Genomic DNA, 18,644 nt, shown 5'->3' on the forward strand with positions numbered 1-18,644 from the left:
TTTACTTGGGACACATGTTAAGACCTCTCTCAAATGCAAGGAATCATGAAAAGAAAGAGAAGACCAGCAGCAGGGGGGATGTATTGTGTTTTTCGGAATATAAAATGCACTCCCCCCCCCCAAAAGAGGCTGGAAATTTGGGTGCATCTTGTACTCCAAATGTAGCTTTTATGAAGCTTTTTTTCAGCCGTAATGAGGCGCTAGTGATGGAAGAGATCTTCCGTGCTTTGCCTGCTCCCTCTGTCTCTAAACTGTGCTTTAGAAGCTTTTTTTCAGCCCTAACGAGGCACTAGCGAGTGAAGCAATCTCCGTGCTTTGCCTGCTTTTCTCATTGCTTCTCTCTCCAAAGATCAGTTGTGCTTTAGAAGCTGTTCTTTTATCCCCAAGCAGGGGATAAAAAGTGCTTAAAACCAGCAAAGTAATGTGCTGAAACTGACCAGACTAAGGACACTAGCCAGGTGAATACCTGGCAGGTAGATTTTTTTCCCCCTATTTTCCTTCCCAAAAACTAAGCTGCATCTTATACTCCGGTGCGTCTTATACTCCGAAAAATACGGTACTTGGTTCCAGGGTCATGAGTACCACATTGTAAGATTTCAAGGATCAAGTTGGGGACAATTGTCCTAGAGAAAGTCTGTTTATATGACTACTTAAGGTTGATTCTGTCTGTCTGTCAGTCAGTCAATCAGTCAATCAGAGCTCTAAATCTGGTTTTTATATATATCCCTTTTTAAGGTTTTGAATTTCCTCAAACTAGTTATCCATACTACAATTCAGCTATTTAAAACAGGTGCATGGAAATTGGCAAAAGAATCTCCCCCCCCTCAAATCTCCCCACCCCCACCGAGGATGAAAATAAATTATGGGCAGTAATATAATATAATCAAAAGACGGGGCAAAGATAAGATAGTTGAAGGATAAGGCCAACCAGGAAAAAGGTTTTAAACCACAAATGGCCTTTCAGAAATTTGTCCACTTTGCTTGTCATCAGATAAACTAGAAAGTGACATATCATCAATATTTTCCTGCCAGTCAAGTTCATTATCAGAAAAATAATATAAAGGGTAGATGAATGTTTCAGTTGGCACTAGATGCTTCCATTGATAAATTAATCCTTCTGACCTTTCTCAACTGATAAGATAATTTGAAGGCATCATCAATTGCTGCTTTCAGTTTGGGCAGTCTGGCTTGTGCTGATATATCAATAAAGATCCATCCTCAACCCACCCATTCATACTTAGGACACTTTCTCAGCTGGGGAACGAAACCTCCAGCTGAGAAAAATGAAGCTCTCCTTCGTGGGTGCGGCCTTGTTGATTTCTGTGCTCAGCGCAGATGCTCAGGTGAGAGGAAACCTGCATTTTAGGAACGGTAACATGAGGGAGGGCAGAGAAACCCATGTGGCGCCAAACCCTGTGGGTTAATCCCAGCCTGAACAGGTCCCTCTTGGGTCCTACTGAAATCCTAGACATAACAAATATAGTTGTGTAATACTAAACGGAGAAGTTCTTGTTTGAACCCTATTCAAAAGGGAATTGCATGCAACTGCAAGTAGATCAATAGGTACCACTTTGGTGGGAAGGTAACAGCAATTCCGTGCACCTCGGTTTATAGTCATGCTGGCCACATGACCACAGAAGTGTTTTTGAACAATGCTGACTCCTTCAGCTAAGAAACAGAAGTGAGCACTAGCCCCCAGTGTTGGTCACGACTGGACAAGGGAAACCTTTATCTTTACGTTATTACTTTTGATAATGGTTTTAGTGTTAACAGGCTAAAACAAGATAACATAATGGGTGATTATTATTTTTTCCCTACAGCATTATATTTCAGATCTTCCACCTCCAGTAAGTAAAATACTTTCTTGTTTTAATGTATTTTGATATTTCTGATGGCTCTCGGAACTCAAGCTGGGAAATGAGATCACAAAATCACAAAGGGGCAGCCGGTTGGTCAAATCCTATCTGTCTTCCAGCATGACACAGCCAAGCTTGAGACCTTGCTCACCCAAAGGTCGATCGTGGTCAGAAATGATTCCCAAGGAAAATCATTAGTTTCAGAACTTTAGTTTCCCATACAAATGTACATTAAGGACAAGCATAGGGGGGTTCCTCTGAATTCCCTCACAGAAACTTCCTTTTCTTTGCTGGGAGAAAGAACAGGTTTATACATGTATTTCTGAATTTCTGTAGGGTACCCTGGAGCCCAGGGCTAACAGTGTTTCTAAAAATTATGATCCACAGTACCCTGAACCTGTAAATAGAGTGTGATCTTTTTACATGCATTGTTTGTGCACAAATAAAATAAAATAAAATAAAAATGGAGCTTTGATCACCCTATCCAAAATCTTGACATACCTTGAAGATTTATTTATTTATTTATTTATTTACTTACTTACTTACTTACTTACTTACTTTATATTGCAGTCTATTTGCACATGGCAGGGATGGGTTTCATTTACCTTTGCTACCAGTTCGCTCACACTCACTCGTTCACTCGCGTGCGCGCCACTTCTGCACATGCACAGAAGCGTCTATTTGATGACGTCCAGGCAGGTGGATGGAGCCTCCCGCTGCCGCTGCTCCCGGTTCGCCCAAACTGATGCGAACTGGTAGCAACCCCACCACTGGCACATGGCAACTCAAGGTGGCTTACAGAATATAAAACCACATGTAAAACAATAAAAGTAATAAAAAAGAATCAAATAAATGAATAGAATAGAATATATTAAAACTCGGCTTCTAGAGTTTATTTATTTTTTAAAAAATATTTTTTATTGATTTTACAACAACAACACAACACAACATATAAAACATCAACACACCATATGTGTGTCTTTTTACATACCAGTTTCATTCCTCTTACTTTCTACTTTCTACATTCCCCATTTTTCTCATTCTTTATTGTCTTTATCTTTATCGTCCCTTTATTTCTAGTTTTATTCATTTACAATATTTTATACATTTATCACATCATTTATTCCCTTTTACCTTCCCTAGTCTTTAGCCAATCATACCACTTATTCCATACTTGATAATATTCTGTATCTTCTTTTTCTTTTATTTCTTTCATTAATTTATCCATCTCTGCACAGTCCAGAATTTTCCTAATTGTTTCTTCCTCTGATGGAGTCTTTTCACTTTTCCAGAACTGTGCGTAGATTATCCTTACCGCTGTGATTATATGCAAAATCAAATATCTAATTTCTTTACTGTAGGTTCTATTCAATATCCCCAGTAAAAGTATCGCTGGTTTCAAGTCCATATTATAGCCAATTATCTCTTCTATCCAACTTCTAATTTTAGCCCAATATTTTTTCACCTTAGGACATGTCCACCAGAGACGGTAATATGTTCCGGGGACATTTTTTTACATTTCCAACAATTTGGAGAGTTGTTAGAAGACATTTTAGCAAGCTGTACTGGTGTAAAGTGCCATCTGTAGAACATTTTTAACTGGTTTTCCTGGCTTCTAGAGTTTATTACATAATTGAAATATAAAAAAAGATCTGAGGTCCTAAATAGTATGCACATTCACCCATGTATAAACTTATATACAGGAAAGAGAATGCAAGTTTCAATTTTATACATTTAAATCTCTATTAAAACCATTTCACCACGAAAGAAATCCTTGTTTTTCTTTCTTTCTGCAGTGGCCCTTTAGAAACTTTGGCTCAGCAGTGAGTATAACTTTTGGCTGCTCATATTTATACCATTTGGGAGAGCCTCCCAAAATGACATGGCCCTGAAAATTGTGGAGTTCCATTCATGGGGAGGTGTTTCCAAACCTGAGGAAGGTATGCTGTGAAGACGAGCCCTGGGGGGATTACTGTGAAGCAGAAGAAGGATATGAGAAATCCTGAAGGAACTTCCAAATAACCAATAACCAATATAACCAAGTGTATTTAGGATAGGCCAGCAAGCCAAGTGATTGCGAAGTAAAAAATTACCTGATGATGATTTATAACAGGGGTGTCAAACTCAAGGCCTGGGGGGGGGGTCGGATCTGGCCCATGGGGTGCTTAGATCTGGCCTGTGGGGCCACCCTGAAAACAGCAAAGGACTGGCTTGCGGTGCCTCTGCCAGTGAAAATGGAGTTCATGAGGGCCACATCAGGCCCTCCCGAGCTCCATTTCCTCTGGCAGAGGCTTGCAGGAGGTCGTCGCAGTAGAAAACGGAGCTCGGGAGCCCATTTTCACTGGCAGAGCATTTGGGCCACCACAAGCTCCCCTGATACGAGTGACATTGAGGTGGCCATGCCCACTCTGCTCCCTAAGGTCAAACACAACACTGATGCCGCTCTCAATGAAATCGAGTTTGACACCCCTGATTTATAATCATTATGCTTATAATTTGAAACAGGAGAATGCACAGTAACTAATTGTAATTTTGAATATGTGACCGACACAAAGATGCTGCGAAAATGGAATACGTGGGTCACAGTTGCAAATCTACTTTTTTTATTACCGTTGTAACTCGCTGTCTATGGTGGTTGCTAAACGAGAACCAACTGTAGTATCTTTCCTTACGGATGTTGTAAGGATAAAATTAGCAAGTCTTCAGTGTATGCCGCTTACATCTTTCAGAGGCAATGCTGACTATAAACATTATTTATTAGTATATCTTGGATATCTGTAGGCCTTCCCCAAGAAGGACATGCAGGTCCTCCATATACATGGATTTAGTTGTGGGTCTCCTTAATATCCCCACCCAGACTCTGCCTTCTCTTTGTTGCAGAAAAGATTGGTTTGTAATATAACTTTGAATTTCTGTAGGAGAACCCTGGCTTCAGGGATGATGTTCTTTTCGGAAACTCCATTCCACAAACCCCTCTATCTGTGAGTATGATTTTCTGCAAATAAGTTTTCTTTGCTTTTGCTGAGGAATGGGCTCCTTGCTTATAGACTGACCTTCCCAAGTTTTGTTTCAATCATTTCCCACTCTGGAGGATTGTGAGATAAGACAGTTCCTAGGAAAACTGTGGAGAAGGTGATTGCTATCCACAGGGTCTAATCCAGGAGTGAAATGCTATCAGTTTGGGCCGGTTCGCCCGAACCGCTAGTAAAAAATGTAAAAAAAAAAAAAAAGTTCCGATGATCAGCTGAGCAATGTGCGATCGTCGGAACTTTTTAAAAAACTTTTTTAGCATTTTTTAACTACCAGTTCTCTGGAACCGGTAGTTAAAAATGCTTTAAAAAGTAAAAAAAAAAAAAAGTTCCGATGACCTCACGTCACTCAGCTGATCGTCGGAACTTTTTTTTTTACTTTTTAGGCATTTTTTTACCTTCAGTTCGGGCAAATAGGTAGTAAAAAATGCTTTAAAAAAGTAAAGGTAGGTAAATTGAGGACCCAGTTTGTGGGGGCAATAAGCTGACTTTGTATAAATATACAAAAGTATGAAGGCTATTGCTTAACGCATTGTAAGCCGCCCTGAGTCTCCGGAGAAGGGCGGCATATAAATCAAATTAAAAAAAAAAAAAGATTCGAGAGTGTAAATATCGCGCACAGATCCCTGTATTTATGGATATGCTTGTATGAGAGAGAGAGAGAAAGTAAGTTTGTTTATTATACTATTTAAAAGTCTATTAAAGGTATTTTCACTAAGAAAGAAATCTTTGTTTCTCTTATTTCTGCAGGGGCTGTTTGGACGCTTTGGCTCAACAGTGAGTATAACTTTTAGCTACTTGTATTATACTCATTTGAGAGAACCCTCAAACTATCTGTCCCTGAAAATTGTAGGCTTCCATTTAGTCTTCTTCCCAAATCAGGGGTATGTGTATTATGAGGAGTAGCCTTTGTCTATATATGGATATTTATTAGTTTGTTTTTTTTATATATATGCCTGAAATATCATGCTTCAAAGCAACCCTTGGCTTATATTATATAACTGAAATATAAGAAAAATGTGAAGGCATAAATATTATCCACGCAAACACACAAATATCTTATCCACACAAATATCCACATCTATGGATATCCTTATATGAGAGATTATGCAAGGTTGCATTTATAACAATTAAAACTATTAAAAACATTAGAACTCTTTCTGCAACAAAAAAACATCCATATTTTCCTTCTTTTTGCAGTGGCCTTTTAGACGGTCTGGCTCGGAAGTGAGTAAAACCTTTGCTTGTTCATATTATACACAGTTCTGTGAACCCCCAAAACCAATGGGCATTGAAAATCCTAGGGTCCCATTCAGGGGTAGATGCTCTCCAAATCTGGCATAGGTGCACTCTAAATAAACTTGACAGTATATTTGACAGTAGAAATACACACACAAACACTTTTATGTATATGCTTGAATGAAAAAGAATGCAAGTTCAATTTTATACTTTAAATGCCTATTAAAACTGTTTTTCTGAGGGGGGAAAAAACACATTTTCCTTCTTTTTGCAGTGGCCTTTTAGACGGTCTGGCTCAGAAGTGAGTATAACTTTTGCCTAATCACACTCATTTGACCCTGAAAATTATAGGCTCCCATTTATTATTGTTCCCAAATCATGGGTAGGTGTCCTGTGAGCAGTAGCCTGTATACAGATAAGGATGTTTAATATTTTATTTATATGCCTCAAATCCCATGCTTAATAGCAAACCTTGGCTTATATAATTGAAATATAAGAAAAAATTGAAGGCATAAATATTATCCATGCAAACGCACAAATATCTTATCCACACAAATATTATCCACATCTATGGATATCCCTTTTTGAGAGATTATGCAAGGTTGCATTTATACCAATTAAAACTATTAAAAACATTAGAACTATATCCAAGAAAAAAAAATCCATATTTTTCTTCTTTCTGCAGTGGCCTTTTGGACGGTCTGGCTCAGAAGTGAGTAAAACCTTTACTTGCTCATATTATACACATTTCTGAGAACCCCCAAAACCAATGGGCATTGAAAATCCTAGGGTCCCATTGAGGGGTAGATGCTCCCAAATCTGCCATAGGTGCACTCTAAATAAACTTTGGGGATCTTTTTGTCTTTATTTTGGGTCTATATATGGCTATGTATTATGTTATTTATTCAATTTATATCCCACCTGTATCAGACTTAAAAGCAACTCTCAGCATGTATAGGTATTGTACAACTGAAATATTAGAAAGATTTGAGGGTGTCAATATAAACACCCACCCACGTCTATCTATATGCTTGAATGAGAGAGAATGCAAAAAACACATTTCCTTCTTGTTGCAGTGGCCTTTTAGACGGTCTGGCTCAGAAGTGAGTATAACTTTTGCCTACTCATATTATACTCATTTGAGAGACCCCCCTATCTGACACTCAAAATTGTAGGCTCCCATTTATTCTTGTTCCCAAATCAGGGTCAGTGTCTGTGAGGAGTAGCCTGTGTCTGTATAAGGATGTTTAATATTTTATTTATATGCCTCAAATCTCTTGCTTAATAGCAAACTTCAGCTTATATAATTTATTATATAACTGAAATATAAGAAAAAAATGAAGCCATAAATATTATCCACGTAAATGCACAAATATCTTATCCACACAAATATTATTTGTATCTATGGATATCCCTTTTTGAAAGATTATGCAAGGTTGCATTTATATGAATTAAAACTATTAAAAACATTAGAACTATTTCTCCAAGAAAAAAAAATCCATATTTTTCTTCTTTCTGCAGTGGCCTTTTAGACGCTTTGGCTCAGAAGTGAGTATAACTTTTGCCTGTCCATATTGTACTCAATTGAGAGAACCCCCAAACTAACCAGCTCTGAAAATCCTAGTGTGCCATTCAGGGGTAGATGCTCCCAAGTCTGGAGTAGACGTTTTGTGAAGTGTAGCCCTGGGGGATTGCATTGAAGTGGGGAGACATAAGCTGCTTGGGGAGAGAAAACCTTATTTATTGGATATTCTGTTTTAATTTGTCTTTTAACTTTTATATTTTCTGTTTCTTATTGTTGTGAGCTGTCCTGAGTCCTTTGGGAGAAGGGCCGCATACAAATATAATAATAATAATAATAATAATAATAATAATAATAATAATAATAATAATAATAATAAGAAGAAGAAGAAGAAGAAGAAGAAGAAAAGAAAAGAAAAAGTATGGTTCATTGACATTGTAATACCTGGTGATGCATGGATTGAAGATAAGCAGCAAGAAAAAAATCACAAAGTACCGGGACTTGCAAATTGAAGTTGAGCGACTGTGGAAAAAGAAATTGTGTGTTGTCCCGATTGTAATTGGAGCCCTCGGAGCAATACCCAAAGGGCTGCCCCGCTATTCAGAAATTCTAAATTTGCCGGACTTGAACATTTTGACTCTACAAAAAACCACCTTACTCAGAACCGCTTACATCCTCCGACGATACCTTGGTTAGGACTCGAGCTGCTATTAACCAGCCTCAAAGGCTGTGAATCTCACTAAAGATTAAATAATAATAATAATAATAATAATAATAATAATAATAATAATACTAATAATAATAATAATAATGTCAGATATCTGGAATATCCCCACTTCATTCCTTGCTGCTGTAGGATCTTACAATCAAAAGGCACTTAAAAAATTCATAACAACAAAGTGAATACCCGTACAGGTAGCCCTCACTGATAGTCCTCATTTAGTGACTGTAACTGGGACCAGCAAGAAACTGATTGTTACATGAAAAATCACAAGAATGTGCTCACAATAATGCTCATTAAAAGACTGTATTGGGAACCTGTGAAAGATGCTGCCAAGGTTGTAAATGAGGAGCTTGGTTGCAACCTTTTTAAAGAATCACTGTTGTAATTCATTGCCTGTAGCAGTTGCTAAAGAAGGACTACTATCACATCTTTCCTTACAGTTATTGTAAGGATAAGGTAAAGGTAAAGGTTCCCCTTGCACATATGTGCTAGTCATTCCTGACTCTAGGGGGCAGTGCTCATCTCCATTTCAAAGTTGAAGAGCCAGCACTGTCCGAAGACGTCTCCATGGTCATGTAGCCGGCATGACAAAACACCAAGGACGCATGGAACACTGTTACCTTCCCACCAAAGGTGGTCCCTGTTTTTCTACTTGCATTTTTTACGTGCTTTCGAACTGCTCGGTTGGCAGAAGCTGGGACAAGTAACGGGAGCTCACCCCGTTACGCAGCACTAGGGATTCAAACCACTGAACTGCCGACCTTTTGATCGACAAGCTCAGCGTCTTAGCCCCTGAGTCACTGCATCCCTTTTTCTTGTAAGGATAAAATTATGCAAATCCTCTCTATGTACCATTTACAGCTTTCAGAGAAAATTCAGACGGTAAACATTTATTTATTAATATTATCCGGGATGCTGTAAGTCTTACTTACTTACAGGATTTTAAGATCCTCCAAGTGCTTGGATTCAACTGTAGGTCTCTTTAAATTCCCCTCCCAGACTCTTCCTTCTCTTTGTTGCAGTAAAAACTAGTTTGTAATTTGAATCTTGAATTTCTCTAGGAGAACCTGGGCTTCAGGGACGAAACTCATATTTTAAAATCTATTGTACGGCACTCTCTGCTTGTAAGTATGATTTTTTCTTTGGTCTTCTTACTTCCTTTGCCTTTGGTGAGGAATCAGCTCCCTGATTACAGTCTGAAATTCCTACATTTTGTTTCAATTATTTCCCTTCTAGAAGGATTGTGGGTTAAAACACCTGATAGGAAAATTGTGGAGAGGTTGATCACTACCAGGAATATTCACAAATCAGTAAAAAAAAAAAAAAAAAAAAAAAGTCAAGATGGAGACCATGAGATTTGCTTGCTTTTTTTCATGATTATTTTGTGCAACACCCATAAAAATAGATGGAATTTGGATTCCTGTTGCCCCTATTTGACTTTTTGGACTATACCCTAAGGATACATTTGCTCATAATTCACTCCACTGTATCCAAAAGAGTTGGGGATCAAGCCAACAACTCAAAATAAAGTTTTCACTCATTTTGAGATCACTTGTCTATATATTATCCATGTTTTTCTAAAAATAAGACCCTGTCATATTTTTTTGAACCCTGAAATAAGCACTTGGCCTTATTGCTAAGTGCTCGAAAGCCCAATTGGGCTTATTATCAGGGGTTCTCTTATTTTGGGGGAAACAGGGTATTTAGTTAGAAACTACATTCAGTTATTTGTTGTATTTATTTACTTACTCATGGTCTTTCTGTCTTTCTAATATGGCATTATTATATCTAATATAACTGGACTATCAGAAAGATTTGTGAGTGAAATCACCTCACACTTAAAAGCCACTCTTGGATGGTATATAGCAATAGCAATAGCACTTAGACTTATATACTGCTTCGCAGTGCTTTACAGCCCTCTCTAAGCAGTTTACAGAGTCAGCATATTGCCCCCAACAATTTTATCCACCTCAGAAGGATGGAACTGAAATAACAGAAAGATTTTTTTGGGGGGGGGTGTTTATAAATAGTATGCACACCCACCCAATGGTGGGATTCAAGTAATTTAACAACCGGTTCTCTGCCCTAATGATTTCTTCCAACAACCATTTTGCCAAACTGCTCAGAAAGTTAACAACTGGTTCTCCTGAAGTGGTGCAAACTGGCTGAATCCCACCACTGCACCCACCCATATGTATGTAAATGCTTACATGAGAGAGAATACAAGCTTGCATTTTATATGTTTAAATGTCTATTAAAGATTAAGGAATCCATTTTTTTCTTCTTTTTCCAGAAGCTTTTGAGACCCTTCGGCTTAGCAGTGAGTATAACTTTTGCCTGCTCATATTATACCCATTTGAGAGAACCCCAAAAACTAACTAGCTCTGAAAATTGTTAAGTCAGATTCCCAAATCTGAAAGGTGAATTGTTAAGTGTAGCCCTGGGGGATTGCAGTGAAGGGGGGAGGGGAAGGGGGGAGAGACAGAAGGTCTTTGAGGACAGAGAGGGAAGGCAGATATCTGGGCTATCCCCACTTCATTCCTTGATGGTGCAGGATCTTATAACCAAGAGACTCTTTAAAAAAAATAATAATGTGAAAACTTGTACAGGTAGTCCTCATTTAGTGACCCCAATTCTGGCCAGCAAGCGAAGTTATTGCTAAGTAAAAAATTACCTGATGATGATTTATAACAGGGGTGTCAATCTCAAAGCCTGTGGGTTGGATATGGCCTTTGGGGTACTTAGATCTGGCCTGCGGGGCCATCCTGGGAACAGCAAAGGACCGGCCCATGGTGCCTCTGCAAGTGAAAATGGAGTTCACGAGGGCCACGTCAGGTCCTCCCGAGCGCTGTTTCCTCTGGCAGAGGCTTGCAGGAGGCCGTCACAGCTGAAAACGGAGCTTGGGAGCACTTAGAATCGGGTATGACTGGACAGGGGAAACTTTACCTTATTGTGTTTGGATTCAATTGTGGGTCTCTTTAAAACCCACTCCTAGACTCTTCCTTTTCTTTGTTGCAAAAAGAACTGGTTTGTAATATATCTTTGAATTTCTTTGTAGGGGAATCTTGGCTTCAGGGATGATTCTTATGTTGGAAAAACTATTCCACAGTTTCCCCCATCTGTAAGTATGGTCTTCTCCATGGCTTTCTTGCTTTATTTGCCTTGGTTGAGGAATAGGTTTTATGTTTATAGATTCCCAAATTTTGCTTCAATTACTTCCCACCTAGGAGGATTATTGGTTAAGGCAGTTGCTAGGAAAACTGTTGATTGCCTTCATGAGTATCCACAAGATGTTATTAAAAAACCCGTCCAAATTGAGACCATGACTGTGCGATCAAAGCTTTGCCTATTTTTTTACGTGCATTTTTGTGCATTAACATAGAAGATAGATGAAGATTTACTTTTGATTTCTTTCAAAGATAAAAAATTAACATATCTCACAGTCAAAAGCAAGTATGCACTTATTATACTGCGTTTCCCTGAAAATAAGACCCTGTCTTATATTTTTTTGAACCCTGAAATAAGTGCTTGGCCTTATTTTCGGGTAGGTCTTATTATTTTGGGGCGTGTGGAGCAAGATGGGGCTCCTCTTGCCATCTTACCTGATTTCCAGCTCTGTCTCCCTAGCCCTAACCAGACAAAATGGCGTGTACTGGCTGTGCATGTGTTTAAATATTTTCAGAGAGGTCTTATTTTCGGGGGAGGTCTTATTTTCGGGGAAACACGGTATAACTGAAATATCAGAAAGATTCGAGGGCTTAAATATCACTCACACAGAGGTACACACATAAACACACACTCACATCTATGTATATGCTTGAATGAGAGAGAATGCAAGTTAAAATTTTATACTTTAAATGCCTAGTAAAACTATTTCTCTAAGAAAAAAAATCCATATTTTCCCTCTTTTTGCAGTGGCCTTTTAGACGGTCTGGCTCAGAAGTGAGTATAACTTTTGCCGACTCGTATTATACTCATTTGAGAGAACACCCAAACTATCTGATCCTCAAAACTGTAGGCTCCCATTTATTCTTGTTCCCAAATCATGGATAGGTGTCCTGTGCGGAGTAACCTGTGTCTGTATAAGGATGTTTAATATTTTATTTATATGCCTCAGATCTTTTGCTTAATAGCAAACCTCGGCTTATGTAACTTGTGATAGAACTGAAATATAAGAAGAAATTGAAGGCATAAATATTATCCATGTAAATGCACAAATATCTTATCCACACAAATATTATCCACATCTATGGATATCCTTATATGAGAGATTATGCAAGGTTGCATTTATACCAATTAAAACTATTAAAAACATTAGAACTCTTTCTCCAAGAAAAAAAAAATCCACATTTTTCTTCTTTCTGCAGTGGCCTTTTAGACGGTCTGGCTCAGAAGTGAGTAAAATCTTTGCTTGCTCATATTATATACATTTCTGTGAACCCCCAAAACCAACTAGTCCTAAAAATTCTAGGGTCCTATTCTGGGGTAGTTGCTCCCAAATCTGGGGTAGGTGCACTCTAAAATGTAGCCTTTGAAGATCTTCTTGCCTTTACTTTTAAGTCTATATGTGGCTGTTTATTAATATTTATTTAATTTATATCCTGCCTGTATCAGACTTAAAAGCCACTCTCGATGTTCATATTATATAACTGAAATATTAGAAAGATTTGAGGGTGTAAATACACACACCCATGTCTATGTATATGCTTAAATGAGAGAGAACACAAGTTTCAATTTTATACTTTAAATGCCTATTAAAACTATTTCTCTGAGGAAAAAAATGACATTTTCCTTCTTTTTGCAGTGGCCTTTTAGACGGTCTGGCTCAGAAGTGAGTATAACTTTTGCCTACTCATATTATACTCATTTGAGAAAACCCCCAAACTATCTGATCCTTAAAATTGTAGGCTCCCATTTATTCTTGTTCCCAAATTAAGGGTCGGTGTCTTGTGAGCAGTAGCCTGTGTCTGTATAAGGATGTTTAATATTTTATTTATATGCCTCAAATCTCTTGCTTAATAGCAAACTTCAGCTTATATAATTTATTATATAACTGAAATATAAGAAAAAATTGAAGGCATAAATATTATCCATGTAAACGCACAAATACCTTATCCACACAAATATTATCCACATCTATGGATATCCCTTTTTGAGAGATTATGCAAGGTTGCATTTACACCTATTAAAACTATTAAAAACCTTAGAACTATTTCTCCAAGAAAAAAAAAATCCCTATTTTCCTTCTTTCTACAGTGGCCTTTTAGACGGTCTGGCTCAGAAGTGAGTAAAACCTTTGCTTGTTCATATTATACACAGTTCTGTGAACCCCCAAAACCAATGGGCATTGAAAATCCTAAAGTCCCATTCAGGGGTACATGCTCCCAAGTCTGCCATAGGTGCACTCTAAATAAACTTTGGGGATCTTTTTGTCTTTATTTTGGGTCTATATATGGCTATGTATTATGTTATTTATTCAATTTATATCCCACCTGTATCAGACTTAAAAGCAACTCTCAGCATGTATAGGTATTGTACAACTGAAATATTAGAAAGATTTGAGGGTGTAAATATAAACACCCACCCACGTCTATGTATATGCTTGAATGAGAGATAATGCAAAAAACACATTTTCCTTCTTGTTGCAGTGGCCTTTTAGACGGTCTGGCTCAGAAGTGAGTATAACTTTTGCCTAATCACACTCATTTGAGAGACCCCCCTATCTGACACTCAAAATTGTAGGCTCCCATTTATTCTTGTTCCCAAATTAAGGGTCGGTGTCTTGTGAGCAGTAGCCTGTGTCTGTATAAGGATGTTTAATATTTTATTTATATGCCTCAAATCTCTTGCTTAATAGCAAACCTCGGCTTATATAACTTATTATATAACTGAAATATAAGAAAAAATTGAAGCCATAAATATTATCCAGGCAAACGCACAAATATCTTATCCACACAAATATTATCCGTCTCTATGGATATCCCCTTTTGAGAGATTATGCAAGGTTCCATTTATACCAATTAAAACTATTAAAAACCTTAGAACTATTTCTCCAAGAATAAAATCCATATTTTTCTTTTGTGCAGTGGCCTTTTAGACGCTTTGGCTCAGAAGTGAGTATAACTTTTGCCAGCTCGAATTGTACTCATTTGAGAGAACCCCCAAAACTAACCAGCCTTGAAAATCCTAGGGTGCCATTCAGGGGTAGATGTTCCCAAATCTGGGGTAGGCGTTCTGTGAAGTGTAGCCCTGGGGGATTGCATTGAAGTGGGGAGACATAAACTGCTTGGGGAGAGAAAAGGAAGTCAGATATCTGGAATATCCCCACTTCATTCTTTGCTGCTGTAGGATCTTACAATCAAAAGACACTTAAAAAATTCATAGCAACAAAGTGAATACCCGTACAGGTAGCCCTCATTGATAGTCCTCATTTAGTGACTGTAACTGGGACCAGCAAGAAACCGATTGTTACATGAAAAATCACATGAATATGCTCACAACAATGCTCATTAACTGACTGTAATGGGAACCTGTGAAAGATGCTTCCAAAGTTGTAAATGAGGGCCTTGGTTGCAAACTTTTTTTAAATCACTGTTGTTCATTGTTTAGCAGTTGCTAAACAAGGACTACCTGTCGCATCTTTCCTTACAGTTATTGTAAAGATAAAATTATGCAAATCCTCTGTATGTACCATTCATATCTTTCCTTAGGAAGGATTTTAATGTCTTCCATGTGTTTGGATTCAATTGCTAGAACTAGTTTGTAATTTGAATTTTGAATTTCTCTAGGAGAACCTGGGCTTCAGGGACGATGCTTATATGTTAAAATCTATTCTACGGCACTCTTTACTTGTAAGTATGATCTTCTCCTTGGTCTTCTTACTTCCTTTGCCTTTGGGGAGGAATCAGCTCCCTGATTACAGTCTGAAATTCCTAAATTCTGCTTCAATTACTTCCCTCCTGGAATGATTGTTGATAGGAAAATTGTGGAGAGGTTGATCGCTACCAGGAATATTCACAAGTCAGTAAAAAAAAAAAAAAAAAAGTCAAGATGGAGGCCATGAGATTTGCCTGCTTTTTTTCATAATTATTTTGTGTAACGCCAATAAAAATGGAAGGAGCTTTGATTCCTGTTGCCCCTATTTGACTTTTTGGACTATACCCTAAGGATATATTTGCTCATAATTCAATCCATTGGATCCAAAACAGTTGGGGATCAGGCCAACAACACAAAAGAATATTTTTATTCATTTTGAGGTCATTTGTCTATATACTATTTACTTAGAAACTACATTCAGTTATTTATTTACTTATATTTATTTACTTACTTGTTGTCTTTCTGTCTTTCTAATATGGAATTATTATATCTAATATAACTGGACTATCAGAAAGATTTGTGAGTGAAATCACCTCATACTTAAAAGCCACTCTTGGATGGTATATCGCAATAGCAATAGCACTTAGACTTATATACCGCTTCACAGTGCTTTGCAGTCCTCTCTAAGCGGTTTACAGAGTCAGCATATTGCTCCCAACTATCTGGGTCCTCGTTTAACCAACCCCAGAAAGATGGAACTGAAATAACAGAAAGATTTGGGGGAGGGAGGTTATAAATATTATGCACACCCACCCATATGCAGTGGTGGGATTCAAGTAATTTAACAGCCGGTTCTCTGCCCTAATGATTTCCTCCAACAACCAGTTTGCCAAACTGTTCAGAAAATTAACAACCGGTTCTCCCGAAGTGGTGCGAACTGGCTGAATCCCACCACTGCCCATATGTATGTATATGCTTACATGAGAGAGAATACAAGCTTGCATTTTACACATTTAAATGTCTATTAAAGATTAAGGAATCCATGTTTTTCTTCTTTTTCCAGAAGCTTTTGAGACCCCTCGGCTTAGCAGTGAGTATAAACTGCTCATATTATACCCATTTGAGAGAACCCCAAAAGCTAACTAGCTCTGAAAATCGTTGAATCAAATCTGATAGGTGCATTGTGAAGTGTAGCTCTGGGGAATTGCAATGAAGGGGTGGAGAGGGGGGAGAGACAGAGGGTCTTTGAGGACAGAGAGGGAAGGCAGATATCTGGGCTATCCCCATTTCATTCCTTGATGGTGCAGGATCTTATAATCAGGACACTCTTTTTTAAAAAATAAAAATAATGTGAAAACTTGTACAGATAGTCCTCATTTAGTGACCCCAATTCTGGCCAGCAAGGAAAGTGATTGCTAAGTAAAAAATTACCTGAGAATGATTTATAACAGGGGTGTCAAACTCAAGGCCTGGGGGCTGGATCTGGCCCATGGAGTACTTAGATCTGGCCCACAGGGCCGCCCTGTAATCAGCAAAGGAACAGCCCGCAGTGCCCCTGCCAGTGAAAATGGAGCTCGTGAGGGCCGCGTCAGGCCCTCCCAAGCTCCGTTTCCTCTGGCAGAGGCTTGCAGGAGGCCGTCTCAGCTGAAAACAGAACTGAGGAGTTCGTTGTCACTGGCAGAGTGCTGGGGCCACCACCGACTCCACCGACGTGAGTGACATCGAGGTAGCCACACGCACCCTGGCCACTCCCACCCTGGCTCTCCTAGGTCAAACACAACACTGATGCAGCCCCTCAATGAAATTGAGTTTGACGCCCCTGATTTATAATCATTATGCTTATAATTCGAAACAGGAGAATGCATAATAACTAACTGTAACTTTGAATACATGACCAACACAAAGATGATGTGAAAATGGAATATGTGGGTCACAGTTGCAAATCTACTTTTTTATTACAGTTGTAACTTGCTCTCTATGGTGGTTGCTAAACGAGAACCAGCTGTAGCATTTTTCCTTACAGATGTTGTAAGGATAAAAATAGCAAGTCTGCCGTGTATGCCGAGGCAATGCTGAATATAAACATTATTTATTAGTATATCTTGGATATCTGTAGGCCTTCCCCAAGAAGGACATGCAGATCCTCCATATGCATGGATTTAGTTGTGGGTCTCCTTAAAATCCCCAACCAGACTTTTTCTCCCAGACTTTGTTGCAAAAAGGTCTGGTTTGTAATATATGTTCCCATTTCTATAGGGGAATCCTGGCTACGGGGGTGATGCTTCTTTTAGAAATTCTATTCCACAGCGCCTTCCATTTGTAAGTATGAGCTTCTCCATCACCTTCTCATTTTCTTGGTTGAGGAACAGACTCTCCGCTTACAGTCTGAAGTTCCCAAATTCTGATTCAATCACTTCCCACTTAGGAGGACTGTGGTTTAAGACAGCTGATAGAAAAACAGTTAAGAGATTGGTCACTATCTGTTCTGACCCAGCCTTAGCAGAAGCAAGAAACAGACTCCTTGTCCCCAAAAAACCCTTTTTATTTACCTTTTGTGAATTAATGGAATTCACTCATCGAAAAGTCCAGGCAAGAGGATTGCAAGGGGTTAACAGACCTTATCGGTTCCTTGCGATAATTGCAAGGTCATGAGTTCCCTGCTGAAAGGCTGCAAATTAAGTTCTGGCAAGCAATCTTTGTTGCACGAAACACAATGAGCAAAATCTACAGAAATACTAACTATTGTCTCCTACAACAACAATTCCCCTTTCCTTCTATGTATTCCCCAGCCAGGGAGGGGCCATTCAGCATCCATGTTTGCTTTGCTTCCTGAGTCGACTCCTTGTCCTCAGTTGTTCTCCTCTCCTAACAGTTCTGTGTATACGTGCATCTGGAACAGGCCCCAGCTGTTCTTCCTCCTCACTCATCTCAGCCTCCGAAGGCAGCTGCCTCTCCGGTGGCTGGGAAATGTCAGACACCCTGGCTCTATCTCTGTGTCCGATGCTCAGCATCCATCAGAGCCTTCCCCAGACTCCAAAACTGGCCCAAGTTCTTCCCCAACCTCCTCGTCGTCCAAGTCTGCCACCAGCTCTGCTGGCAGCTGGTGGGCTACAACACTATCAAGAGTATGCAGTAGGCATAATCAAAAGCTCCAAATTCAGGTCATGACAGTGTACTCAAAGTTTTGCCTTCTTTTTATTTGAATTTTTTGCGTAACACCTATACAAAATGGACAGAGCTTTGATCACCATTGCTACAATCTTGGTGTAAGCGTTCCGAGTAATGCACTCATTGAAAGCATAACTGTGAGGCTGGTATATTTCTCAAATGTTATGTTTATTGGATACATCATATCAGCACAGCCGGTGAAAACCAACTCTGAAAGTTTCCGTGGTTTTCACCTAATTAAAAGAGTCAAACTCCCCCCTCCCAAGTGTCACCGGTCACATTGTCCAATG

General features: G+C 38.8%; 1 protein-coding gene across 50 annotated transcripts in view; it reads left to right on the forward strand.

Annotated features, from left to right (window-relative positions):
- The window catches only part of LOC117669355 (uncharacterized), a 53,911-nt gene that overhangs the window by 20,263 nt on the left and 15,004 nt on the right, over positions 1-18,644 (forward strand). For 2 of the 50 annotated variants that reach the window (XM_060693891.2, XM_060693892.2), the window contains exons 1-22: positions 1,216-1,343; positions 1,821-1,847; positions 3,653-3,679; positions 4,775-4,837; positions 5,636-5,662; positions 6,086-6,112; positions 6,399-6,425; positions 6,810-6,836; positions 7,201-7,227; positions 7,646-7,672; positions 9,432-9,494; positions 10,664-10,690; positions 11,429-11,491; positions 12,286-12,312; positions 12,738-12,764; positions 13,175-13,201; positions 13,627-13,653; positions 14,019-14,045; positions 14,457-14,483; positions 15,159-15,221; positions 16,250-16,276; positions 17,443-17,505. In XM_060693891.2, the coding sequence (XP_060549874.2) occupies positions 1,284-1,343; positions 1,821-1,847; positions 3,653-3,679; positions 4,775-4,837; positions 5,636-5,662; positions 6,086-6,112; positions 6,399-6,425; positions 6,810-6,836; positions 7,201-7,227; positions 7,646-7,672; positions 9,432-9,494; positions 10,664-10,690; positions 11,429-11,491; positions 12,286-12,312; positions 12,738-12,764; positions 13,175-13,201; positions 13,627-13,653; positions 14,019-14,045; positions 14,457-14,483; positions 15,159-15,221; positions 16,250-16,276; positions 17,443-17,505 (807 nt within the window). In that variant the 5' untranslated portion in view covers positions 1,216-1,283. Of the gene's footprint in view, positions 1-1,214; positions 1,344-1,820; positions 1,848-3,652; positions 3,680-4,774; positions 4,838-5,635; positions 5,663-6,085; positions 6,113-6,398; positions 6,426-6,809; positions 6,837-7,200; positions 7,228-7,645; positions 7,673-9,431; positions 9,495-10,663; positions 10,691-11,428; positions 11,492-12,285; positions 12,313-12,737; positions 12,765-13,174; positions 13,202-13,626; positions 13,654-14,018; positions 14,046-14,456; positions 14,484-15,158; positions 15,222-16,249; positions 16,277-17,442; positions 17,506-18,644 lie in introns of those variants that run through there. The other 48 variants (XM_060693914.2, XM_060693898.2, XM_060693894.2 and 45 more) reach the window with 48 other exon arrangements.

This window comes from Pantherophis guttatus, chromosome 10 (genome assembly GCF_059756535.1).
Source record: "Pantherophis guttatus breed Tessera chromosome 10, ASM5975653v1, whole genome shotgun sequence".
NCBI lineage: Eukaryota > Metazoa > Chordata > Lepidosauria > Squamata > Colubridae > Pantherophis > Pantherophis guttatus.